Source organism: Podarcis cretensis (assembly GCF_951804945.1).
Source record: "Podarcis cretensis genome assembly, chromosome: 3".
NCBI classification, from domain to species: Eukaryota; Metazoa; Chordata; class Lepidosauria; order Squamata; family Lacertidae; genus Podarcis; species Podarcis cretensis.
In genome coordinates this window covers 125,227,336-125,254,613 of record NC_137172.1, presented here as the reverse complement: position 1 = coordinate 125,254,613, position 27,278 = coordinate 125,227,336, and the positions used below count along the sequence as shown (strand labels likewise).

At 44.6% G+C, this 27,278-nt stretch overlaps 2 protein-coding genes and 1 long non-coding RNA gene across 5 annotated transcripts in view; 2 read left to right on the top strand and 1 right to left on the bottom strand.

Annotated features, from left to right (window-relative positions):
* The window catches only part of CD2AP (CD2 associated protein), a 41,341-nt gene extending 16,791 nt beyond the window's left edge, over window positions 1–24,550 (bottom strand). The window contains exons 1-7 of one of the 3 annotated variants that reach the window (XM_079969854.1): window positions 24,425–24,550; window positions 18,445–18,609; window positions 12,139–12,288; window positions 10,178–10,278; window positions 3,338–3,458; window positions 2,801–2,988; window positions 1,039–1,147 (exon numbers count right to left, since the gene is read on the bottom strand). In XM_079969854.1, the coding sequence (XP_079825980.1) occupies window positions 1,039–1,147; window positions 2,801–2,988; window positions 3,338–3,458; window positions 10,178–10,278; window positions 12,139–12,288; window positions 18,445–18,609; window positions 24,425–24,428 (838 nt within the window). In that variant the 5' untranslated portion in view covers window positions 24,429–24,550. Of the gene's footprint in view, window positions 1–1,038; window positions 1,148–2,800; window positions 2,989–3,337; window positions 3,459–10,177; window positions 10,279–12,138; window positions 12,289–18,444; window positions 18,610–23,946; window positions 24,078–24,424 lie in introns of those variants that run through there. The other 2 variants (XM_079969853.1, XM_079969852.1) reach the window with 2 other exon arrangements.
* LOC307212741 lies at window positions 19,568–23,880 on the top strand. Its single transcript, XR_013837163.1, has 3 exons — window positions 19,568–21,246; window positions 21,630–22,105; window positions 22,486–23,880. It is a non-coding gene; the product is annotated as an uncharacterized lncRNA (long non-coding RNA).
* A 34-nt stretch (window positions 24,551–24,584) lies between the features above and the next one.
* TNFRSF21 (TNF receptor superfamily member 21) overlaps window positions 24,585–27,278 on the top strand; it is a 47,339-nt gene continuing 44,645 nt past the window's right edge. The window contains exon 1 of the mRNA XM_079969869.1: window positions 24,585–24,589. The gene's annotated coding sequence lies outside the window, so the exon portion shown is untranslated. The remainder of the gene's footprint in view (window positions 24,590–27,278) is intronic.

The window sequence follows — 27,278 nt, the reverse complement described above, 5'->3', positions numbered from 1 at the left end:
TAAAGAGAAAGAGAAGGATAGAGGAAGTGAGCTAAAGGATAAGAAAGAGAACAAGGAGGATATACAAAGATGCAACATGTGGATTTTATACACCGTATTTTTTGCTCTATAAGACGCACCAGACCACAAGACGCACCTAGTTTTTGGAGGAGGAAAACAAGAAAAAAATTATTCTGAACCCCAGAAGCCAGAACAGCAAGAGGGATCGCTGCGCAGCGAAAGCAGTGATCCCTCTTGCTGTTCTGGCTTCTGGGATAGCTGCGCGGCCTGCATTTGCTCCATAAGACGCACACACATTTCCCCTTACTTTTTAGGAGGGAAAAAGTGAGTCTTATAGAGCAAAAAATATGGTACCTACCATGTGCTTGCATACATTGTCTTGCAATATTCTCTGTCCTTGAAACCCTCATAAAGCAGAAATGTTGTGTTTGTGTGTGGGTATTTTTCTGTCACCCATAAGCTTTACTCCACCCCTGCCAAATTGGTATGGAGACCATGGCGTATGGGGCCCAAGAAGGTGGGCAGCTGTAGGGCGTTTTTTCAGTGGGAACTCACTGGAACTCAGTTCCGGCACCTCTGAGGTGGGCACCATTGTCATTCTAAGAGAACAAGGGAGTCCCAACACCTCTTTTTCTAGGAAAATAGCAGTGGGTGGCTGACAGATGGGGGATTAATATGGCAGCAGGAAAGCAGCGTCTTGAGGGAAGGGGTGACGGAAGAGGCAGAATGCTAAACTATAAGCCGAGAGAAGCCTCCCGTGATCAAGCGTGGCAGGCTAGGAGAAAGCCTCCCGCAGAGCCTGGGGTTGGAGGGGCTACATTATCATGCTGGTAGTAAAGGGACAGAGAGGTAGACTAACAGCCGGACAGGGAGCTATTCCTATTCATCCATCAAATGAGGAATTCGTGGAAGCGTTTGAGAAAAACACTGGCTTGCTGAAGTTTTGCACAGCCTTAACAGCAAACCTTTCAATAATGGCTTCTATTTTAAAGATTTAACATGAAGATCACAAAACAATATGAAAATATAAAACAATACCTTTCTGTTTGCTTTCTGTTTCTGTTTTTGCTACCTCAGTTGCAATTTCTGTTTTCGTTGCACCAGGAAATTGGGTTACTTTTGGTCCAGATGGATGAGTAAATAATGGCTACACAAGAAATGTGAAGGTTAAAAACGGTCCCTAGGCAATTTGCAATTAAAGCTCCTGCCCACATGATCAACAAGGTGTAGAACAAGCATTATAATGTAATACATATGGTAATAATTTTATTCTTGTTTGGAAAATTATTACTTAAGTTTAGGAACAGTAGCAATGTTTCTGACTTGGAAACAGTCACCTGCCAACTAAAATGCTACTACAGTGGTACCTCTAGTTACCAACTTAATTTGTTCTGGAGGTCCGTTCTTAATCTGAAACTGTTCTTAACTAGAGACGTGCTTTCGCTAATGGGGCCTATTGCTGCCGCTGTGCCACTGGCACATGATTTTTGTTCTCATCCTAGGGCAAAGTTCTCAACTCGAGGTAACTCTTCCAGGTTAGTGGAGTTTGTAATCTGAGGCGTTTGTAACTCGAGGTACCACTGTACAGGAATCAAAGCAGTGTTCCTTAAAGGTAATATGCAGACATTTACACAATTTGTACCTGCTTTCTGTGCCAAGCTATCTGGATTTGCATTTATATTTCTATGGCTGCTAGTTTAAGAATTAATCCTCTCCAAATGGAGCACACGAATGTGCTTCCTCCAGCTTGGTCTGTGTTCTAATGGTGCACTCTCTATCCTTAAGAGCTGCCAAGGTCTATGATGAGGCTTCAGCATTCCCAGAGGGAACAGCAGCATTGGCGAATGACAGGCGGCAGCACCAGAACCAAGGTAAGCGTCGCATATAGAGAATCATGCAGAACAGACAGCTCTCCATTCACTGTCAAATAGCAGAGCAGGAGCAACCTCTATACTACCAGAATGGGATGATGAAACACCCACAGGGGAGAGAGAGAGCAAACCTCAACTATGTGAGGGGGTCTTCTCAAGGCAGCTTTGCACCTACACTTACCACATCAGAAATCATACATACAAAAACTGCTTTACTACCAAGGAATTCTGGGCATATGGAAAGACTGCACTTTCTCTTTCAAAAGTAAGCCTGGCAGGTTACTGACCAATATACTTCCCGAGGTGAATCTGCCTATTGTGATACGTGTATAGAAGAGAAACAACAGCTTCTAATGTGGCAAGTGCCCACCCAAAACTGCCTTGAGAAAAGTACAGCTACAGCAGGAACTGATTTTATCCAAACGTGTTTCAACAGGCACACTTAGAGGACCACAGACGCGACTCCCTACCCTGACTCTTACCTTGACTATCAGTGGACACAACAGCGCCATTCAAACGGGAGGCTGCTCTGCCACCTACAGAAGGGCATTTTTCATTTCATGTAATATCTGAGAACATTTGGCCGTGACTAGTTGATTGGCATCCCAACTTCAGATTTTTTTAAACTGTCACATTTTCAAACTTCTCCCTGTAACGATCAAAGACTAGAAACTAAGGATGTTCCTCTCCCAATGCAAAAAGTGGGATACTGTGCAATTTAACAATTCTGTGCCTGCCACTGCTCTACATAAAAGCCGCCAGCAGTAACTGTTGCAGAAGGTTGTCTGTGAAGCAGCAACTCTTCAACAGAATAAAAATCTTCAGCAAATAAGTTACAATGCTAATAGACGCATAAGATGCTGAGTAGTAACTAATGTTGCTGTTTTGGAAAAGATGCCATCACAAATTACACATGGAAAATAAAATACCTTATCTTGCTTCTTCTCTTCTGAATCATTACTGGGTGATCTTGTCTTAAGCTTCACAGAACCTTCTTTAAAAATATCTCCAAACCCAACTCCTCGAATTTTCTTTGGCTGTGCTATCAGCGCAGGCCCAGACTCAATAATATTCCCTGGTGGGGTTACAGGTGAGAGCAGGTCAGGAAAAACAGGCTCTGTGTGGAAATGTGTGGAAATAGTTAACAAGCAATGTTAAGGAGGAAAATGTCTTAATACCTATACCTTAATACCTAGGACTTGTTTCAAGTTTTACTTTTTGTTTTAACTTAGTTTAAATTTTTGAACTAAAATAGAATGACAGTTGACGGTTGACACCTTCATACATTACAACAGCAAAAAAATCATGCAGAAATTGTTACATATTTCCTCAGAAAATAGCAGACCTTTTTCCTTTAGCCTATTAAAATACTGTTTTTATCACTGACCCATTTTGCACGAGTGAAGATTGGAGCTGCTGCCCTCTTCTCCTACCATATAATTGTCTGCAAACACAAGATGCGCTACCTGCATCATTCGGGTCTTCATGGGTTTCCCCGTCATCTACGACCTCCAACTCTTTTACAAAATTAGAAGGAAATAGTCCTAATTTGCCATTTAGTGTTCCGCTCCACCAGCCTTCTTCCACCTGTAGAAAGGATGATCACAAAGGGAAAATTAACTCACAGCTTTTGTAACATGCCAATTAAAGAAGACCGTCAGGAATTCAATATTGGATAATATGTATCCAATATTAGCACTGGGGGATCAAACAGAACACAGGTTGCTCACAGCGAGGGTTTCTCCTGCCTTGGTATTCAACAATGGCTTAATATCCTGCATTTGCTTAGGAAGGCAGCAAATAAAGTAGTCTAGCTTTCTCCACTGCAGATTCTGCCATCAGTTCTGCCCCACGACCAAGCTTGAGACAGAATGCAGAGAGGAGAGAAAAAGAGAAAGAGCCTTAACAGGGCAAACCACATGCAGCCCTCGTGAATGGGCTAAAGCAGTGGTCAGCAAACTAAGGCCCGCGGGCCAGATCCAGCCCAACAGCCCTCTGGATTTGGCCCGCAGATGGTCCTGGAATCGCTGCTTAGATCAGCGTGATTGTTCAGGCTGCACCATTATTGGGGCATTTTTTTCACGGGCGTCGGGGGAGCTGGGCTTTGATTGGTGCCAGCCAACCCCCCGGCCTCTCCGTCCATGTCCACGCTGTGGGCATCGTGACAGGCATTGAGGGGCTTTGGCTGGAGCTTGGAGGGCCTTCTGGCCCCACACCAGCGAAAGCTGGCCCGAAAAGGAGAGGCGCCGCCACTGTCGCCAAAGCGCAGGCAGAGCAGCGGAGGAAGTAGGAAAGCAGGGGGAGGGGAGGGGCTGGAGGAGAGAGAGAAGCCCTCCTCCACCACAAGGTCTGAGGGACCTCCTAAAAAAGTACTGACCCCTGTGCTAAAGAGTAGCATCAAAGGCCCATTTCAAGTTGTTTTGTGCCAGCGCCTGAGAGCAGAATATAATCTTGGATACATCCATGCACCTAACCAGAAGGAATCCTCATGGTAAGTAAGTAACAAATGTCCTGTTCTACATTTTAAGTCAGATAGCAAATAATCAGGCGCATCACAGTTACATTCTAATTAGGGGGCAGTGGTTGGTCTAAGGGAGCGGGGGACAGAAAATGAACTTCCTCTGAGACAAAGAAGCTAATTTTGTGGTGGCCAAGTTGAAATCAGAACACGGAGACAGTGATGTATAAAACTGCTCAGATGGGTCATGATGATCAACTCACCTGTAAAGGCAGTTCCAAAAGCTAAAGCTGAAGTTTTGTAAGCTTTTTAAAGTGATAGACTAGAGTGTCTCTTGCTCACCAACATGGTGCCGTCAAGTGTTGGATTCCAGGTTGCATCAGCCCCAGCCAGTATGGCCCAGGTATCCGGAATGATGGGAACTGGAGTTCAACCACAGCTGGTGGGCACCGCACTGGCAACTCCTACCTCAAAGTACTTAGAAGTGAGATAAGGCCTGAGGCCAAGGAATGGCTAGCAAGGGGAGCAGGAACTTGCTTTGTCCTGGCGGGAAGGAGTCTCCACTTTCACCCTTTAGGAAGAACTTAGGAAACATGAGGAAGAACTTCCTGACAGTAAGAGCTGTTTGACAGTGGAATTTGCTGCCAAGGAGTGTGGTGGAGTCTCCTTCTTTGGAGGGCTTTAAACAGAGGCTTGACAACCATATGTCAGGAGTGTTCTGATGGTGTTTCCTGCTTGGCAGGGGGTTGGACTCGATGGCCCTTGTGGTCTCTTCCAATTCTATGATTCTATGATTCTATGATTCCTTTCCAAGCTGGATACTGTAACTAACACACACCAAACCCGTCCCCTGTCCCTCTGTTCACGTAACACCAGAATCGTTCCAGCAATACCTTGCCACAACTTGTATTTTTTTTTTTTTAAAAAAAGATATTTATTACATTTTCAAATATTACACAAAAAGAAAACACACCGATAAAAAACAAACAACAACAACAAACAAACAAGTATAATTTCAATCCCTTATTTTCATATACCTAACTTCCCCGACCTCCTCATACCTCCCCTTTCTGTATTCCAATTTCTGTATTGTCAGTTCAACAAATCCTCTCCCTTATTCTCAAATTAATTTTCACTTTTCCTTTCTTTTTTCTTAATCAATACCGCTGAAAACAACTTAACTTCTGAACCCACGTCATTCTAGCACTCATTAATTTTACAGTATTTCCTAATATAGTCCTTAAATTTCTTCCATTCTTCTTCCGCCGTCTCTTTTCCCTGGTCCCGGATTCTGCCAGTCATCTCTGCTAGTCCCATGTAGTCTATCATCTTCAACTGCCACTCTTCCAAGGTGGGTAGATCTTGTGTCTTCCAATACTTTGCGATGAGTACTCTTGCTGCTGTTGTTGCATACATGAAAAAAGTTCTATCCTTCTTTAACACCAATTGGCCGACAATACCCAAGAGAAAGGCTTCTGGTTTCTTCAAGAAGGTATATTTAAATACCTTTTTCAATTCATTATGTATCGTCTCCCAGAAAGCCTTAATCTTTGGGCACGTCCACCAAAGGTGAAAGAATGTACCTTCACTTTCCTTACATTTCCAGCATTTATTATCGGGCAAGTGATAGATTTTTGCCAGCTTGACTGGGGTCATGTACCACCTATATATCATTTTTATAATATTCTCTCTCAAGGCATTGCATGCCGTAAATTTCGTACCGGTGGTCCACAACCTTTCCCAGTCAGCAAACATAATATTATGACCAATATCTTGTGCCCACTTAATCATGGCTGACTTAACCGTTTCATCCTGTGCATTCCATTTCAACAGCAAGTTATACATTTTTGACAAATTCTTAGTATTGGATTCTAACAGTTCTGTTTCTAGTTTTGATTTTTCCACCTGGAAGCCAACTTTCCTGTCCAACTTATAAGCCTCCATTATTTGGTAATAATGAAGCCAGTCTCGCACCCTGTCTTTTAATTTCTCAAAACTCTGCAATTTCAATTTATCCCCTTCTTGTTCCAGAATTTCCCAATATTTCGGCCATTTGGACTCCATATTAAGCTTTTTCACAGCCTTTGCCTCCATTGGCGACAACCACCTTGGAGTTTTATTTTCCAAAAAATCTTTATATTTAATCCAAACATTATACAATGCTTTCCTGACAATATGATTTTTAAATGCTTTATAAATTTTTGCCTTGTCATACCACAAATATGCATGCCACCCAAAACAATTGTTGAAACAAATAATAATCCAACAGAGTCTCATGCAACTTCTTAAAAAAATCAGATTTCCCCTCATTCGGTGCATAGATTCCTACAATCAAAAATTTCTCTCCTTGAACTTGTATTTCAATTGCCAAAAGTCTTCCCTGTTCATCTTTAAACATTAATTTCGGTGACAATCTTTCCTTTGCATATATCACCACTCCTCTTTTTTTGACTCTATTAGAAGAAATAAATTCTTGTCCCAATCTTTTATTAATAAGTATTTTCCTGTGTAATCTCGTCACGTGTATCTCTTGTAAACAAATCAAGTCCAGTTGTTCTTTCTTTAATATATGAAAAACAGATTTTCTCTTTCGGGGTATATTTAGACCATTACAATTCCAACTTAGAAGTTGCAGAGCCATGGTGAGATTATTTACTTTTGCCTCCTACCGCTCCGAGTAGTCGTTCTTCTTCTGTCGGAGGTTGCAGTCCAAATGATAGATTTGCTATATCCAGTATTCCTTTTGCTGGTGAAGTTGGCTCTTCTCCAGATTCCGCCTCTTTCTGAAGGTCCTCCTCGTGATCTCTCAAAAATTTGTCTTTGTCACTTACTGTCTTTATTTTAATCTTCCTTCCTTTATATTTAAAAGAAAGGCCTTGTGGGAATTCCCACCTAAAAGGTATGCTATTTCTTCTCAGTAGGCCCGCCAGATCTCTGTAATGTGCTCTCACGTCCAAAATGTATTTCGGTATATCTTTGAAGATCTCCACGTAAGAATCTTCGATTTGCAGTGTTTTTTGGTAATGCAGATTCAAGATTTTGTCTCTTTCTTCTTTGGATCTTAAAGTTATCAAGCAATCCCTTGCCTTGTTCCTTCTTTGCCTTGTACCAAGTCTAAATGCACTTACTATCTTGATTTCTTCCTTCTCAAGTTCCTGTTGCCAAAATTCTGAAAATTCTTTTGTGAGAAAGTCCACCAAATTGTCCTTTTCACTTTCCGGTACTGCTCTAATTCTTAAATTTTTCTCTTTCCGCTGCAAATCTATCATAGACAATGTCAGTTCGTGCTCTTCCAGTTTATTAAAAACCGGTGGGATTTTTTCCTGGGTAGAAATCGCAATTTCCTTGGCCTCCTCTGCAATTTTCCGAGTTGTAGCCGATTCTTCCACTATTTTTTGAATAATCCCTGTGTTAGAGTTCACCTTCCTTCCAAGTTCATTTATACTTGTAGTATTTAAATCAATTTTATTTGAAACCTCAGCTACCTTCTTATTAGTTTCTGCAATTTGTTTATTGGTTTCAAGAAGTTGTTTGGTTGTCTCTGCCCCTTGCTTGGTTAAATGTTCCAAAGATTCATTAATTTTTCCAAGAGCCTTTGCCAATGCATCTTCCGATGACATAATTCTTTGTTTTGTCTGTGGGGCAGCAGCTGCTCCTGAAGCTCCGGATGTAGAGGCCCTTCTTTGTGTTGGAAAGTCTATTTTGTATTGTCTACCAGATCTTAAACTTTTTTGCAGTGACTCTGTCTTCTTTGCCATCCATAACACTCTCAAAACACTCTCATGCCGAGCCAAGGTCACTCACACAGATGTTAGATTCAGTTACAGATAGGTAGCCGTGTTGGTCTGCCATAGTCAAAACAAAATAAAAAAATTCCTTCCAGTAGCACCTTAAAGACCAACTAAGTTAGTTCTTGGTATGAGCTTGGTATGAGCTTCGTGCATGCACACGAAAGCTCATACCAAGAACTAACTTAGATGTTAGATTGTTTAACATAGGAATTTTCCAGTGGCTCAGCAACTATTTAATTCAATTTTAATTGTAACACTCAAGTCTCCTCTAGAGGGCGAAGTCTCTGATTTCTTTTGCCAATTTTAAAACAAAATATTGTTTCCCAAAAGTCCAGAACATCAATTTTACTCAAATATATTTAGATGCAACACAGTCCATAATCCAGGGGTACACTGTATCCCTTTCAGAAGGTTCAGTTTAGCAGTCTATTCAAAGGTTACTTTTTAACTTGCTGAGCAGACAGCCTGTAGCCAGTTCCTCTGTCAAGGCAGTCCTTCCCAGGGTATTAAAACAGCGGTAAAAGATTCAAACTCCTTAATTCATACAGGCAAATAAGATACACAATTTCCTCCCCTCCGTTCCTGTCCACGGGAGAAGGATTATTTTTTGACTATGGGTCTGTTATTGTCCAAAAGTGAATTCTCTTACTGTTGCAGCTTAAAAGTCTCTTTGTTTTAAGCAATCTACAGATCGGAAAGGCAGACTTCCTCTTTGTACCTTTCCCGCTTCGGTGCCAAATTTCCTCAAATTACTCCAAATTTACTTCAAATTTTTGCCCTTTGTATTCTTTCAATTTAATCCTACTCACGGGTAGTTGCTTTTGTTGACTCCAATTTTTTGGAAAAAGTCAGCGCTCTCCGCTAATGGCGACACGGCTTCACTCCACAGGCTCGGTAGACGACTCTCAGCACCGCACCGCACTCCCGCTGCTGTTCCGGAGCCTTTAAAAAGGCTCCTTCTCAGTTTTGGGGTGGCGCAAATGGTGCCCGCCGAGTCTCCTTGTTCTCAGGTTTCCGCACCTGAGATTTGTAAGGGTCCCCGTTTCGCTGTAACGGCAGGACCCGAACCTACAGAGCAGACCCCCTCTGGAGCTCAGAGGGAAATCCGCCATTAAGCGCTGGCGCTAACCCGGAAGCTTGTATGGGGGAAGCAAACAGCCAGGTGCTGGGGAATTTCAGGCCCACGACCAGACGTGGTCCTCCAGGCTGCTCTCCCTGGGCCTGGAGGCTCTCCCTAGGCCCTGCCTCCAGGCTGTGGCCCTCACAGGGTGCTTATCCTACTCTGAATGGGCCTTGAACTGGAGCAGGGGCTCTTGTTTGCATGGGGGGAGGATGCCCCTGGAGCTACTAGAAGCCTGTGCCTCTCCCTCTCTACTAAGATTAAACAAGGACCCTCCTTGCTGAACTTCAGGCACACAACTAAGGTTGTATTGTTACAGCAGGAAGTTTAAGCTAGTGTTCATTTTCATGGTAAGTTTGTGTGTGTGATTTTCTGTAAATTGTTTTTATGCAAACTGCTTAGAAATATGAATAATCAAGCAGTATATAAATGTCTTAAATAAATAATATAGATAAGCCTGAGGTTTTTTGCAGGGTTCCAATTTATCTTCCTGAGGATGTAGAAATGGAATTATCCAATCTGGTGATTTTAAACAGATTACAAGTGCTTCCTGCATTTTGCCAAGTACTTGGAATCTGTCACGATTGAACACTAAGCAAGTTATTTCCATTATTTTCCCATGACGTTTTATATCCCGAAATGCATTTCAGACAGAACCCCCTTACCACCTTCTCAGTCAAGTCTATTTGTTTTATAAAATACGCAGCTTCACATCCTCCTCTTATCAAATCTAGCTTCCTCATTATTTCACTATGTATACTACATACTTCCAAAGTACTCTAACCCTCTAATTTCTAGGTTATCTTCAACTGTCGACATCTTCATTCTGACTATCCCATTTGGTTAATTTCCCAATGTTTATGTGGATAGTTCAGTTATTTCTTTCTGTGAGAAACAACTTTCATTTTATCCCCCATAATTCTGTAAAATGGCTTACCTCTTCATTAACGTCTATAATATCTCCAAGCTTGAGCTCCAACTCATCTTCATTCTGAGGAACATACTCAAAAAGAACTTTACATTGCCGCTTTTTCGATTCTGTTGAAAGTGAGAAACAAATTAACTCAAAGTGAAGTTTACCTTTAAAAACAATTTTATATGTTACATATTGGAATTAAGTCATTAAGATATGCATTCTTATAGAATGATCAAGGTCTCTCATGGCAGCTTAAAGCCTAACATATTGTTTATAGCACAGGCTTTGTGGTCTATATGTACACCATGGCTGAATGTTAAGTGAACAAGCAACAGCAAGCCTTATGGTTCCTGTCCTAAACTAACGGTGATTTGTCATTATGTCCCCAAAGGATGAATTGTTCTTTTTGCATGCAATGATAAACCAGTTAGTTAAAAGCAGGAAGCAGGTGCTTGTAAACTCTTCCTTGTAGCGACACCTTCTGGAAATTATCCTATATATATGCCTTCTTTCTGGTTGCCTAGAACAAGCAATTTTTGTGTGGATCAGTTTGAAATTCATTTGTAAATGCTGAAACGTAGCACAGGTGTTCATTTTAGTTTCGTTACTCATTTCTAAACATGTTGAGAATTGCAAGGGACTCTCAATTCAAGATGGTGGCTAGGAGACATCTTGAAATTGACAGGGCATTTAACAATGAAAGGAACACAGAACTCATTCAATCAATTGTGTCCTGACTTGCATTTGGAACCAAAATTAAACAGATCTGTAAAAGAAACTATACTTATCATTGCACTTGCTGAAGCTGCGTGTAAACAATGGTTCCTAACTGCAGCTATTCAAGTGCAAATACAGGAAGTGTTATGTATTGGTTTATTAGCGGAACACATAAATATTTTCAGAAATGGGTGTCCTTAAAATCATTAAAGATGAGTTAGCAGACAGCAGTTTCAATAGAAATTGAGCAAATCCACATGAACAGGCAGATACTTGCAGCACATAGTATCTGGTTACAAGGCTCCACAATGTAGAGCATAATCCATGTATCTGTTGAAAATGGAATGAAACAAGTTCATGATCTTCTAAAAGTGTGCCTACAAACATGTTTGTTTGGGATCCCTCTAAGGATTTGCACAAGCATACTGCCAAAGGGGAAATTTTCTACCCTCTTATTGCAAAGTTGTATGTCATTTGAAGATGCATTCATTCAGTGAGCCATATTTGTGCATCATCATTATCCTCTAGTCATGAGGTATACCTATTTAGGCTCCGGAGGAAGGCATTTCAGAACAATGTCGAGAAATACCTCCTGATATCAGCACTAATACAGGCCAAATGCAGATATTTGAAGGGATATTTGTAGAGACATTTGGGAAACTTGCTGAAGATCTCTTAAGGACTATTCTCACGGCACCACACACACTTAAGAGCAGAAGGAGTGGCATGGAAGAGTTCTGCTAACGGTTCAATAGAAAACATGATGGAAAATGCAGATATCCTTGCTGGGTGCTGCCAAGCAGATGGAAAATGACTGGAGTCTAGAATGTAAGAAGAGACTGCTGTATCAGGCTAGGAGCCCATTTACCAGGATCCTGTTAATGATTATCTAACTACCAGCATGTACAAAAGGATTTTCCTGTAGTAATTGTACAGCAGTGGGGCATGGCTGTTAGAATTTGTGATCAGATTTCAACTTCTTCCACCAGCTGAATTCAAAAAATAAATGTAAAAAACATGTCAACATGTGAATAAGAAAAGTATGACAGTATTTGAATTATAATGGTTTGAGAGGGCGGTATAATACCTGCCAATGGAGTGACAATGTTATCATATATTAAACAGATATCCTTGCATTATTATTTTTTCTGAAATAATTTAGGAAAACAACCTGCAAGACCTATTTGCACGTGATCTGAAAGTACCCCAATGATATCACCACTTAACAAGAGATTTATCTAGCTATCAAGGAAATGATTGCATACTCCTCTTGAAGCTTTTAGACTGGGAAGTGGGCAGGAATCCTCCTGCTGGAAGCCCGTAAGTGCTCATGCGCTGAACAAGGTTGGCAACATTTCCATGCCTTTCCTTCTTGACTGGCAAATCATCATTCTGAGAGTCCGTCTCTTTCTTAACTTCCTAGTAAAGATAAGAACAGGGGGGCAGTGGGATGAGAAGAGAGATTGACTACAGGAGCCTAAAATATTCATAACAAGCTATAGCCCTGCACTGAAGGAAGGGAAGCCTCAGACAGCTTGCTCCCTCCTCCATGGAACAGCCCTGTAGCTATCTGAAGATGTCTCTCATATCTCCTCTCAGCCTCCTCTTTTCCAGGCCAACATACCCGCCTCCTTCAACCATTCCTCATAATGTATCAGAAAAGGGTCATTCCTGGTACAAACCATTTATTTAAACCTCTATATAAACTCAGAGTTATCTAAGATTTGCTTTGCCATAACAAATATAGGAGAGATTTGATTTGAAAACACTTTAAAGGGCTGACAAAGGCAAAAGCACATTTAGAACTTCTGCACTGACGATAAAAGTAGAGAAGTAAAGTTTTTCCTTACAGCAACTGTCACATTTGGCGCAAGAGTTAAGGAAATAACCAACAACCAGAGTCTATTTGTATTTTCACTTTAGAAGACAGCACCAAAGCAAAATTATACCAAAAAACCCAGTGCAAGCTTCCTGAACAAAGCAGGAACACTGTGAGGAGCTCCACTCCCCAATATGTAAATTCAGATGAGCTGCATCTTCATGAGTTCACGAAAAAAAATATTAACAACTTGCCAAAAAATTAAAAGCAGCATCTGAATCCAAGCATTATAAAATTGAACTAAACTAGGCAGTTATGTAAACCTAGGAAACTTCACATAATTTACAGACATTACATCAGACTAGGTCATGAAATTGCTTAATTGTTTTTTAAAAATCAGAGTACAATAACAGTTTAACCAGGTTCAACCCACTACTCACAAAAGGTTGTGATTCTCATACTATATCACTGCTTTTAACAAGGGAAAAATGAACTTACTGGTTCTAAAGACATATTTGCTTGAACACACCCAGGTATGTCTGTGCGTATTGTGTATTTTGAACCAAGTTTCAAGCCACGTTCTTGCTCTGGCCAAAGTTCAAGTATCAACTAGCAAGCTTCCTGGTTCATACAATGTTTGAAGCAGCTGCTGCTGCTGCACAAGGAGATCACCAACCTTTTCTCCAGCAGTGAACTGGAGCTCCAATCACAGCTCATGAGCACAAACAATTAAAAATTAAGAAGTTTTAAAATAAATAAATAAAAAGCTCTTTCATTTGCCTAAGTGCCTTGAACAGATAATCAAAGTAACAGTTCAGTCTGCAATATTAGTATCAGAAATATTTATGCAAAAGATTCATTTACTTGATAAACTGCTTCACAAAGTCAAAATAAATATTTTTAAGAGTACTAGCAGAAAGAACAAATGGTGGGGTGTTCATGACCTATTTACTGGAAAGATAAAGGTTGCAAGTTGAATCCAATGCTGTTCCTGTGTGAGCCGAAAAGGTCTCCATTCGCTCACAGCCCCCAAAATCTGCTCTGGAGGCTGGACTGGGTCTTCCAGGCCTACAGTAGCTTCTGGATTATCTGAGGGACCACAGGGATGTTGCTGGAATGGGGTGTGGGGGGGGGCAGAAATAGGAATATAATCCATAGTTTACAAAGAATGACGTTATGCAGACAGAAACATAATCTGTGTTGCTGCCTGATAGTGGAAGGAGTAAAGGTAAAGGTAAAGGTACCCCTGCCCGTACGGGCCAGTCTTGACAGACTCTGGGGTTGTGCGCCCATCTCACTTAAGAGGCCAGGGGCCAGCGCTGTCCGGAGACACTTCCGGGTCACGTGGCCAGCGTGACATCGCTGCTCTGGCGAGCCAGAGCCGCACACGGAAACGCCGTTTACCTTCCCGCTGGTAAGCGGTCCCTATTTATCTACTTGCACCCGGAGGTGCTTTCGAACTGCTAGGTTGGCAGGCGCTGGGACCGAGCAGCGGGAGCGCACCCCGCCGCAGGGATTCGAACCGCCGACCTTTCGATCGGCAAGCCCTAGGCGCTGAGGCTTTAACCTACAGCGCCACCTGCGTCCCATGTGGAAGGAGTACAGGCCAGTAATCTTGCACTGGGTCTTGGGTTAGAAGTGGGGTTTTTTTTGGGGGGGGATTCTTGCTGTTTTGCAGTTATTTTTTTGTATCTGTATTTTAGATCTGATTATGATTTGTGTGGAAATGGTTCAGTTTGGCTGTGTACTTTTTGATGCTTTATTTTAATGGTGACTTTTGTTGTGTTTGTAATTTTTTTATGTTGTAAGCCTCCTTGAGCATGGTTTAGAATACCTAAAATGATGTATGTATGCTGTACGTAATCTTGGCAGTGATTGAGAAATCAGAATAGGTACTGCTCTTCAGATGTTCACCTTGTGAGTAGAAAGTGGCAGTTTTACAGGGCTGAACTCCCAGCAGTCCAAAAGCTGCTTTCTCCAGAAGTACTCACGATAAAACGATGTGTACAGCGTGTGGCACTCAGGAAATTCCAAGGTGAAACTCCTGCTTATGTGAAAAGGCACCCACCTTCTTGCTGCAGGAGGAAGCAGGCAATAATGGTAATGTGAAAATGCTGGTTGGGCGGGGGCAGGGGGACTAGTCAGTTTCAATCTGGAAATGAAATGCTGGGGTGGGGGAGGGGAGGGGAACATGCTAGGGCTTCAAGCTGGCTTGTTTCTAACACCCAGTTAGAACTGGATTGGCGTTCTAATGGTCAGAGTCAGTTTTATAGGGTACGCTTTAGCCTCTCTGAAATGCTCTTCCTTTGCAAACTGTAGCTCTGTGGCAGAGCAGCTGCTTTGAGTGCAGAAGGTTAAACCCCCAGCATCTCCAGGAAGGGCTAGATCTTGTGCTGCAGACTTGAGTTCAAAAAGCAGACAACACACATTCAGTAAATCTCACTCACGGTCACAAGTGGGGAGGACCAAAACCCAGAATGGTTTTGTTATCTATTTCAAGATATACCGTATTTTTCGCCCTATAGGACGCACTTTTTCCCCTCAAAAAATGAAGGGGAAATGTGTGTGCGTCCTATGGGGCGAATGCAGGCTTTCGGTGAAGCCTGGAGAGCCAGAGGGGTCGGAGCACACCGACCCCTCTCGCTCTCCAGGCTTCGCGGACCTCTCCGCAAGCGGCGGGAGCGCCTGGGGGGGGGAAAATAATTTTTTTCCCTTTATTTCCCCCCCAAAAAACTAGGTGCGCCTTATGGGACGGTGCGTCCTATAGGGCGAAAAATACGGTAAGAATATTTATTCCCCTTACACTCTTCTCTCCATACCAAATACGCCATCGGATACACAAAATCAAACTTCAGAATGCACAGGTAGGGCACCCCCCCCACCCCGCAAAAACCCTCTTTTTGTCGTAATTTCCAGTCTGCTCTCCCCACCCCCATGCTCAGCCTGCACGCCTACAAAGCAAAATGATGCAGCAGAATTCAAATAAAGGGGGAAAACCATTATTCTTCCTGGCAAGCCAACAAAAATATAATTATGAGAAGAAATGAAGGAAAATGCAAGAAAAGAGGCCCTTGCACTCTTGAAAAGCAAGATCACCATGAGAAGCCCCTTCAATAATCAACCAGCTCATGAAAGCCTTACAAGTAAGCAAAGGGGGAGTGAGGCTGCTTGGCACTGGGCTCAGGCGCACAGTCAGCTGGTGCAAAAGAGATGCCCCTTGAAACTGGGTCCCAGCTTTGTGCAGCGCTTCAAAGGCTCCTGACAAACAGCTGGTTGCCAGGCACTTTGGGAGCCGCACAAAGCAGGTTTGGGGCAAGCCCCATCCTCACCTGTATGATGCCAGGTGTAGGGCAGGTAGGTGTGGCTTGCCTGAAATGGCCTCAGCGGACAAACGTGGAGAAGCCTGAAGGGGCACAAGGGGCATGCGAGCTGAAGGTTCCTCACCCCTGAGCTAAACGAAGCTTTTGGGAGAACAAAGAAAGCCCACTGCTGCTAAGTTCATTATTTAACATCACCAATCAGAAGGTTGGCGGTTCGAATCCCCGTGACGGGGTGAGCTCCCGTTGCTCGGTCCCAGCTCCTGCCAACCTAGCAGTTTGAAAGCATGTCAAAGTGCAAGTAGATAAATAGGTACCGCTCCAGCGGGAAACGGCGTTTCCGTGTGCTGCTCTGGTTCACCAGAAGTGGCTTAGTCAGGCTGGCCACATGACCCGGAAGCTGTCTGCAGACAAACGCCGGCTCCCTCGGCCAATAAAGCGAGATGAGCACCGCAGCCCCAGAGTCGATCACAACTGGACCTAATGGTCAGGGGTCCCTTTACCTTTACACCTGGCAGCTGAGGTAACTTACACTCTCATTCTGACAGGCCAACAACAGCTCTAGAAATTCAAGTTTTAAAATACAGTAGTACCAAATGTGAAAGCACAATTTTTTAAAGTGTAGGTTAAGGTATCTGTACTGTAGAATTGTTGAGGGTATTCTGAAGTCCATTCCCCTTCTGAATCCATTACATTCCTAATACTTGGCAGGCAATTTGTTTCAGTGCAACAACATCAACAGCATTTCATTACTCAGAATAGGACATCAAGCATGTCATCCTGCTGCTGCTGAGAAATTGTGCCCTTCAGCCCTGATGAAAAATATTCTACATACATCCTGAAAATGTGCAAGTTTGGCTTTGTTTCCTTATTTCGAATCCTTTAGCTTAGGGATGGAGAAACATCAGCCCATGGGCCTGATGAGGCCCCACCAGCAGTCCCAATCTGGCTTCCAGTTTTGTTTCCCCAAACTATACCACCTCCCCCATCATACTAGTGTAGAATCAGGAACCTTAAGTTGAGCTCCTGTTTCTGCTTGGGTAAAAGAGGCTTGCTCTTACTGCCCATCAGCTGACTGGCAGTAAAAGGGAGCTAGTTGACATCAGCTGTGCAGTCCTTGAAGGGGCTTGCATATTATGGAGCAGGGCCCTTTGCAAGCCTCTTGCTCCTTACAAAGAGCCCTGCTCAGCTCTTTGAAGCACTAACAATCAGCTGGCAGGTGGTGCTTCAAAGCCCCCAGCAAGGCTCTTTGCATGGTGCTTTGAAGTCCCAGCAATTGTCAGGACCCGCCAAAAGGTCCCATCATCTGACATCGTGGCCATGTCAAGTGACTGGCTGCCCACCTGCTCATCTGACCCACAAGGGGTAGAAGAGATCAGGATCTGGCCACCTGTCCAGATCCAATTCTCCAATTCTGTTTTAACAGCTCTTTTCGCCACACTCAAGTCATGATATCCAGGGGATCAGAATCTTCTCTATCCCATTTCACCACCAGCTGTTTCTCCTTTTAAATTTATATTATATTATGAGATTTCAAGGAGTCATTATGTTAGGCAAAATAACAAGTAACTCATACAATCCAAATTGCAGAATGTCAGATGGTGGATGCAAACAACAAAGCAGGTAAATATTCAAGAAGGATGAAAACTTCTATACAGTGCAGAAGAATCTCTGCATTGATTGAGAAATATCTTGGCCACAGATATTCATTTTTTATAAAGTCTTTGAACTTTAGCTCCAAAACCACTCTGTACAAGCTTCTGTGCAGAGAGAAGACCCATTCAAATGGAGCAGTGAGGGAGACAAGACCCAAACCCATTTCTGGACCAAAAGCCACTAGTGAGGTACCAAACATAAATGACTCTGTACACTATCCATTTTCCATCCAACTGCATCTAGTACACCATCTTGAAGTCATTATATTGGTACAAGCTAAATCAGACATAAAGGCTGAGAAGGGGGTAACTAGATGCAAGGATACAATTTTCATCAGTCACCCGTAATGTCAAGTTTGGCCCACTGTGATGCAATATGCAAGAACCTAGTAACTTCTTCCTTGCACATTTGTTATGTCAGTTGCAGAGAGGAATACAACTGGCATTAAAGAATAGAATGGGTTCCAATTCAGAGCTTTTGCAAGTTGCAACCTTAAGAAGAAAATGCCATAAAATATAAATAGGGAAAGTCGAATAGTAAGCTGCAATACGAAAGAAAACAAATCACAGCCTTAAATTTACAACTCTTCAGAATATTCCCAGCCAATTTCTAGAACTAATCAAGGTCTTTCTTCCTACAAAGGTTTTCGCACACCACTCTAGAATTTCAGCTGTATCATTATTGAAATAGTTCTGATCTCCAAGCTTAATGTCAAGTAGTACAAGTATGATTTAATGTTTGAAGTTGCACAACTGTTATAGCAAAGAATTGCGATGAACTTGCCTTAACAAAGTTGTCAGGAAACATGCCTCTTCGCCCACTGAGCTCTCCTTGAAGCCATCCTTCTTCTTCTAGTTTTGCCACGTTCCTTATGATTTCTCCAACTCGAATAGTTAGCTCGTCATCATGCACTGCATCATAGTCATACTCCACAACATACTCAACTAGGAGGGAGAAGAGAAGAGTCAATAATAATAATAATAATAATAATTTATTTATAGCCCACCCATCAGGCTGGGGTTCCCCAGCCACGCTGGGCAGCTCCCAACAGAATATTAAACAGAATAAAACTTCAAACATTAAAAAACTTCCCTAAACAGGGCTGCCTTCAGATGTCTTCTAAAAGTCAGATAGTTGTTTATTTCCTTGACATCTGGTGGGAGGGCGTTCCACAGGGCGGGTGCCACTACCGAGAAGGCCCTCTGCCTGGTTCCTTGTAACCTCACTTCTCGCAGCCCTCAGAACTGGACCTCAGTGTCCGGGCTGAACGATGGGGGTGGAGACGCTCCTTCAGATATACTGCACTGAGGCCGTTTAGGGCTTTAAAGGTCAGCACCAACACTTTGAATTGTTGCTCGGAAACGTACCGTATGTAATTCAGGCACATGGAAGTACAAGCCCTACTTGTGTGTGTTTTTACAAACTGCTTTAATACTCATAACACTCACAAAACCAAAGAAGAGCAACATACCAAGGCTGTAAGTTACAAGAAAGAAGCTCAAATGAGACGGTAACTAAGTTGATATTCAAGATTGCGAAGTGTGTGGCTTTGCCTACATCTGTCCATGCAAGGGACCTGCCTTTGCCCTTCCAATCTCTATCCCTTTTAGGCTCCACGGCCCATCAAAGCTACTGCCACCTGAGGAAGCCACCCTGGCACCCAGTGTTAGCGCTGAACCCTGTGCAGACCCAAGGTTTCCTCAGATGAGGAGCTGGGCCCTCTAGCAGATATCCACCATGGCCACAGTCTTCATTGCAAGGAGCCATCAGATATGTCTATCTGATGAGGAGAAGAGGAGACTAAGAGCCAGGCAAGAACTTCAAAGCCGCTGGCGAAGTGTCCACCAACTGTGCATGGGGCTCCTCAGGAGTACGGGAAAGCACACAGTAACGCTTGCCCCAGTTCCTATAGAAACTCCCAGACTGAAGCAATTGCTCTTATCAAAGCTTCAGTCTTCCTAACCTGGGAAAACAGACACCCAAATAAGCAGACCAGAGGTTTTTTTAGCACTGGCAGGCAAGTCAATACAAAACAAAATAAATCACATATCAACTGATTAACGGCTAACAATTCCCCCCCCCCAAAAAAAAAAAACCCCACACACCACCGATGCAGGACTGCTTAGTAAACACTGGACAATGGGAATAGGAATCCAACATGCTCCGGAGGGAGAGAGAATAAGTAACATTCCTGTTCACCCAAGGCAGGGTGCTAGCCCTCCAGTAGGCCCTCAGGCCAATAAAGCAGCAAAAAGAAAGAAAAAAGGGGGGAGAGTTAGAATAAAGTTCACTCAAGAAAGAAAAGAACCAAACAAAAGAAAAGAGAAAGCAAAAGAGGTAAAGGACAGGGCAGTAAAAGGGAGAATGAGCTCTCTGGATGAGGAAATAACTTGACAATAGTGCTCTTGTGGTGGCCAGAAGGGAATTTAATGGGAAAATAGTAATTCCTGCCCCTTGAGTCTTGTACACTCTCATGGGGCAGGAGGCCTCTTGTACCCAGAGGTTTGTAGCTCCCTTCCAAATATTGCTTCGTTCTGATGTGGCCACACAAAGGCCACAATGAAGAATTTAGGTGACAATCCTGTGCATAATCACATGGAAGTACCATATATACTCGAGTATAAGCCAACCTTTTCAGCAGATTTTTTATGCTGAAAAGGTCCCCCTCAGCTTATACTCGAGTGAGGCGGGCGGTGGCAGGACGAGCGGCCCGAAAGGAGCCGTTTTGGGCTGCTTGTTCTTCCTGCCACCGCCACCACCAGGTCTGTGGTGTGGTGAACCAGCTTGTACTCGAGTCAATAGGTTTTCCCAGTTTTTTGTGCTAAAATTAAGTGCCTCGGCTTATATTCGGGTTGGCTTGTACTTGAGTATATATGGTAATCTTTATTTACATAGGATTAGGGTGCAAGTCCAGATGACAGGTTTTGTTGTTATTTTAGTTTGCTTGTTTTTTTAAAGTCACAGATTTAGACCTGAAGGTTAAAAGCAAGTCAATAATCAAGAGTTAATTTTAGCCATTTTTGTGTGTCTGCTGTTTTTCCTCCTCTCTGGCTATAAACAGACTGATATAGCGTCACCCACACTACCACAACCATTTTCTACATATGCCAGCATTTCCCATTTCAGCAACAGGCTGGGTTTTTTTTAAGAATAAAACGGGGAGAAAGGCTTCTGGCTAAACAGTTCAAGCACAGCAATTTACATTTCAGTAACTTTTGGAGATAAAAATATGAATTATTAGCAGTGGTCAAAAGTTTTTATTTCATTCTATGCACAAGGGAAATAAGGATCATGTTCTGCATTATTTTATTAATATTATTGCCTAATACAAGTTTGTCATGGCTTTTGCCTAGAACAATAAACTTATGAGCTGAACTTGGCAAGCTGCTTTGCCACCACTACACACCCCCCCCCCCGGGGCTGCTACTTGCTTATTTCTCTCTCCAACTTACGAAGTAACATTCAACCACTTTAGACTAGTGGAAAAGCTTTAGAGAAGTTACACAATATGTATACGTATAACACATACATACACACATACTGCATTTTAAACTTTACTTTGTGCCCAAATGATTATAAAGGTAAAGGTAAAGGTACCCCTGCCCGTACGGGCCAGTCGTGTCCGACTCTAGGGTTGTGCGCCCATCTCGCTTAAGAGGCCGGGGGCCAGTGCTGTCCGGAGACACTTCCGGGTCACGTGGCCAGCGTGACGAAGCTGCTCTGGCGAGCCTGCACCATCGCAGCACACGGAAACGCCGTTTACCTTCCCACTATAAAGCGGTACCTATTTATCTACTTGCACTTAGGGGTGCTTTCGAACTGCTAGGTGGGCAGGAGCTGGGACCGAACGACGGGAGCTCACCCCGCCGCGGGGATTCGAACCGCTGACCATACGATCGGCAAGTCCCAGGCGCTGAGGTTTTACCCACAGCGCCACCCGGGTCCCACAAAATGATTATAAAAGGATGACTTTAAATTAGGATAATCAAAGGAAACTTTTACTCAATTTTGCACAAGACTATTGTGGAATAGATGAGATAAGTATGTTTTAAAGATGTTTCCTACTCATTACATATTTACAGAATGTTAGAAGCATTCTGATGTGTCTAGGCATGTGACTATAGCAAAACATACTTTGTAACACACAGGAAATTCCTTCCCCACCTCATCCCAGTACAGTGGTACCTCGGGTTACATATGTTTCAGGTTACATACACTTCAGGTTACAGACTCCACTAACCCAGAAATAGTACCTCAGGTTAAGAACTTTGCTTCAGGATGAGAACAGAAATCGTGCATCGGCAGCAGGAGGCCCCATTAGCTAAAGTGGTGCTTGAGGTTAAGAACAGTTTCAGGTTAAGAACAGACCTCCGGAACAAATTAAGTACTTAACCCGAGGTACCACTGTATCACAGCAGAAATCAGTGCACATTTGGGTAGGTAAAGGTAAAGGTAAAGGTACCCCTGCCCGTACGGGCCAGTCTTGACAGACTCTGGGGTTGTGCGCCCATCTCACTTAAGAGGCCAGGGGCCAGCGCTGTCCGGAGACACTTCCGGGTCACGTGGCCAGCGTGACATCGCTGCTCTGGCCAGAGCCAGAGCCGCACACGGAAACGCCGTTTACCTTCCCGCTGGTAAGCGGTCCCTATTTATCTACTTGCATCCGGAGGTGCTTTCGAACTGCTAGGTTGGCAGGCGCTGGGACCGAGCAGCGGGAGCGCACCCCGCCGCAGGGATTCGAACCACCGACCTTTCGATCGGCAAGCCCTAGGCACTGAGGCTTTAACCCACAGCGCCACCTGCGTCCCCTATTTGGGTAGGTAGGCTGTCCTAAACATCTGTTTGGTAGAGAAGATACAAGCATTTATAGTATGCAAGAATTTCTGAATCAGAACTTCTAGCCTAGTTCACCTGTCACACTAAATCAAGGGTGGTTAACCTTTTTTGGCCTCGCAGGCAGAAGGAAGTGATGGCTGAACAGTCACATGTGATTCAGGGACTTAGGAAAAAAGCTTCCGAAGTCCGTCTACCAAGCTGTGCGGGATGAAGAAAGCAGAACATGGAAGCCTGAGGCTCTTGTCAGCTTCCTCCTCCTCCTCCTCCTCCTCCTCCTCATCTTGTTAAACCAGGGTTTAGCAAGACATGCAAATCAGGTCTTTTTATCTTTGAAAACTGCCCAGTTAGCAGGAAACAAAGGTAATTAAAATTATGCAAGAGGTAACGGACAACAAATTTACCTCTGAACAAAGAGAAAGGTGTAACTTGTAGACAGACAAACTTCAAAGAAAAACTTTTCCTTCTTACTAAGAAGTTAGGCACACAGTGCTTCTTTTGTTACACTATGTGATCACTGACAGCATATGCTGGAGTCTTGGGCTTTGCTTCAGTACTTTCCAATTTAGAGGTGGTCAAATGTAGAGCAAAGCCCATCAGCAACAACATCCTCTTCCCAAGGAAGAAAAATAATCAAGTTTTATCAAGCAACATTACAATACACAACATACACTGTATATTATTTCCATATAAAAGAAGCCAGAATCACTGTTGAGCCACGTTTAAAGCAAGTGGTAATTAAAGAGTAAAAACAAGCCACTGGGCACTTCCTCCAGTTATTACATGGCATTTGTTAGGTGGATCTTATTATTTTCAATAACTATATACAGTTGCTTTTTGAATGTAGCCTTCTGTAACTTCCACTGCCAGCTCCCAAATGTCTTCTCCAAAGAACTGCATGTCATTAGTTTCTCATTAAATTTTTCTACTCTCTGTGGCTCAATGAATTCTTTCCTAGCTAGCCTCCAACGCTACTCTGTCCACAGGTGTTCTTCTTTCACATGAATATCCTCTCCCTTTTACAATTTTGAAAACATGCATCATTTTGCAAGCGTGCTGTTCCTCAATATGTTCAGGGGGATTCAGGCTTTGCTGGTATCTTTTTGCGGGTTTATTTCCAAAACCATCAAGACATTCAACAAACACAAACATTTGTTTGGAATTAGGTTCCTCTGGATAAGCAATTATTGACTTCTAAATCGTACACAGGATCAGGTTACATGAAATTTCCCAACTGTCCCTTGTAATTCCAATTTAATCTTAAAGGGAACTGTTGAGAGACAGTGGCCCTTATACTCGACAGAGAAAACCAAACCATCCTTTGACACTCCCCCACAGGCGGCAGCAACTTGGCCTGAAACTTTCATCTGAAAGCAAAGCGTGGGGTCGGAGGAGCCTGGGGGCTGCTTGACAACCAGAGGCCTTTTGCACAGGCTCGGAAGAAGTACCGGGCAGGAGGGCCGGGAAGCAGCACGGCAGGCGCCAGCGGCTTTCCCGCCCCGAGCAATGGGCGCCCATCTCTGGGAGGAAGGATGAAGCCTTTTGCCTCCTTCCAAAATGGAGGAGGAGGAGGAGGAGGAGGAGAGGCTGCAAAGGGGCCGCCAAGCCCGGCCACTCGCTTCCCGCTTCCGAGGAAGCCCCTCCCGCTTCCCAGGTGGGGCGACCCCTCCGGCTCGGACTGCGGGGGGCGGGGGGGGGGGGCTGGCTGGGAAGCCCCTTTGGCGGCAGCGGCAAGCGCAGGAGGGGAGCCCTGTCCCCCCCCCCCATTATGCCCGGAAGGCGAGCCAAGCTGCCCTCTCTCTCACGCCGCCAGTCCCTGGTGAGGAAGGGAAGGCGGAGCGGGGGCGGGCGGGGGGGGGCAGGACCCGCCATTTCCCTGAGGCGCCCCCCCCCTCCCTCCCTCCCTCCCTCCGGGACGCCCCTTACCCATGCTGCGCGGACCCGGCTGGGCGGAGGCAGCGCGGCGCGCCGCTCGGAGCCCCTCGCCCGACACCGCTCAAGCCGGACGCGGCGGGTCGCGAGGCCAGATTGGCCGCCGCCAGGAAGCGAGGGAGGGAAGCCCGGCAGGCCCCGCCGCCGCCTCCGCCCTCCTGGGCGCCGCCTCCTCGCCCGCCCGCCCGGCCGGCCGGCGCCGCCCCCGACCCGACCCGCCGGGCCAGGCCAGGCCAGGCCAGGCCAGGCCGCGCCGGAGACGGGCCGGGAGGGGGCTGGCGTTGGGGCGGGGGCCGCCCGGCCGAGGGAAGGGGAACCGCACCCCGAAAGGGAGAAGACGGCGGCCCCCGGTCTTCCTTGGCAGGGGCGTCAGCCAGCCAGGCGGAAGGAGGAGAAGGCGGCCAATGCTCTTCACGCAGTAGCTTATTAAAGGCACATTGAAATACAGTATAGATTAGAAATTAGGCAAAGACTGGAAGTGTTACTTCCTATGAAGTGTTTGAACTTGGAGACAATAAATAAACGAATACAGTAGTTTGTGAGGGATAAATGATTCCAAGCTATTCATATTAACTTTCTCATTTTAGAGGGTAAAAAATGCAGCTGTTTCCACAGCAAGACAAGGGGAAGGAAAGTCTCCCTCGATAATTTTGCTTCGAGGATTGCTCAAAACCTCTTTAATATTAAAAATACACAAGCCCAGGCTTTACAAAGTCCATTCAAAAGCAGAAGTGGATGTGCTGGGTTCCCCTCCCAAAATATCTGGGCAGAAAACATGACCCACCAAAGGGGGGGGGGATCAAAGGTGACAAATCAAGCAATCCAGGTTATTTTCCCGTAGGAAGGTGGGTGCCTCACATTTCCAGGCCTTGTGGTGTACAAAATAAATGGATGCCAAACCACACAATGCCTTTAAGGTGTTGATTTACCTCTTAGTAGTCCAGAAATTATTGGTTAACTCCTCCAGAAGGGCAAAGGTCCCAAGCTCTTGCAGGACTGCCTCCTGTCTGTCTGTCTGCCTCCTTCCAATGGTGTGAAATTGTAAGATGGGCAGCCATTGACATAAAGTTTATCAAGTTACCGTTTTTGTCCATAAAAATGAAAGATGAGCATAGTTCAGGAGCTCCATTTACAGGTAGACCTCACTCAGCAGAGGCTCAGGTGGTACCCACTGCTGGCCATTCCCACCAGAAGCAGCAGGGTTCCTCCAAACCCACATTCCCTCCAGCACAGCTGAGAGCTCGGTCCCATTATTCTGCAAAGACACACGGGTGTGTTGTGCTAGCACCAGATTTTAACCACATTTGCTTGAATTCTAGCAGATCTAGAATGGAGGTGGTTGCCTGTGCTACAGCTTGTTCCCATTTATTTCCCTGTATCTTGTTCCCGCTTCTTTTGATTGCTCCAAAGTCTGTTCACTCTCATTTTGAAGAATGACTAGAAGCTCTGCATGGTCTCAGCAGAGTTGTGCCTTGAAGGAAAACTCTGCTCTCTTTCACCTGGAGCCATCCTGCCATCTCCCACAGACCATTCTGGGCAGTTATGCTGTAGCCTTTCCTCAATATAATTGTCCTGGTTTTCTTCCCAGGAAGGAGCAGGGGACAGCTGAGCACCGTGTGCTAACATCTTCAACTTGGAAGCAGAAGCCCCATTTCTAAGGCAGTTTGGCTTCGTGAAGTTAGAGACATCATCTGCTGAGACCAGCAATGCTCAGTGTCAAGGTTTCAGAGCTCACATCCTGCAATGCCAGTAGAGCTGAACCATGGGCGGTTGAGTTTTGACAGTCATAGGCTGCCCGTGCCAGTTTGTATTTGACACTGAACCTCTCAAAAGAAATGATAGCAACTCTGGGCCTGGTGGTAGAGAAGGATGTAGCCTAAGGCCCTTTATGCTCTTTCCGGATCTGCTGCCTTAGTAAAAGGTAAAGGTAAAGGTACCCCTGCCCGTACAGGCCAGTCTTGACAGACTCTGGGGTTGTGCGCCCATCTCACTTAAGAGGCCAGGGGCCAGCGCTGTCCGGAGACACTTCCGGGTCACGTGGCCAGCGTGACATCGCTGCTCTGGCGAGCCAGAGCTGCACACGGAAACGCCGTTTACCTTCCCGCCGGTAAGCGGTCCCTATTTATCTACTTGCACCCGGAGGTGCTTTCGAACTGCTAGGTTGGCAGGCGCTGGGACCGAGCAGCGGGAGCGCACCCCGCCGCAGGGATTCGAACCGCCGACCTTTCGATCGGCAAGTCCTAGGCGCTGAGGCTTTAACCCACAGCGCCACCTGCGTCCCGCTGCCTTAGTAACCAGGTTCAAAAAAATTGCCACCGTTTTGAGAGCATTTTAGCAGCTCACAGAAATGCACCCTACCTTTCTGAAGGAAACTTTCAACTCTTGTTGGCATACCTTTTGAGCAGAAGACAAGCAGGCTGCCTCTTATGGCACTTAAAGAGTAATACAGAAATCACGCTGGAGTAATCCAAAGGGCAGGGGAAATGGGCAGATGGGCAATTTTTAAATTTCATGTAGCCTTTTTTTCCACCCATATTTATTGGTCAAAGCGGGGGGGGGGGGACTTTAATAAAATATTGGGGGCCTAGGCCACTCTGCATAATCGATAACATGATGCAGTGCACGGACACCATTTGAACAGCAATGCCCATCTTGTTTGGCAGCCCCCTCAAATATTTTAAGGGGGGGGGGGGGCAAAGGGACCTCAGCCCTTAGAAGTTGGCTCCTGTATATGAAGGCAACACCAGACATTTTTTTATATAGAGTACAAAGCTGTTATGCTTAAAATTCTACAAGGAAGGCTCAAGCAGTATGTGGACCGAGAACTCCCAGAAGTGCAAGCTGGATT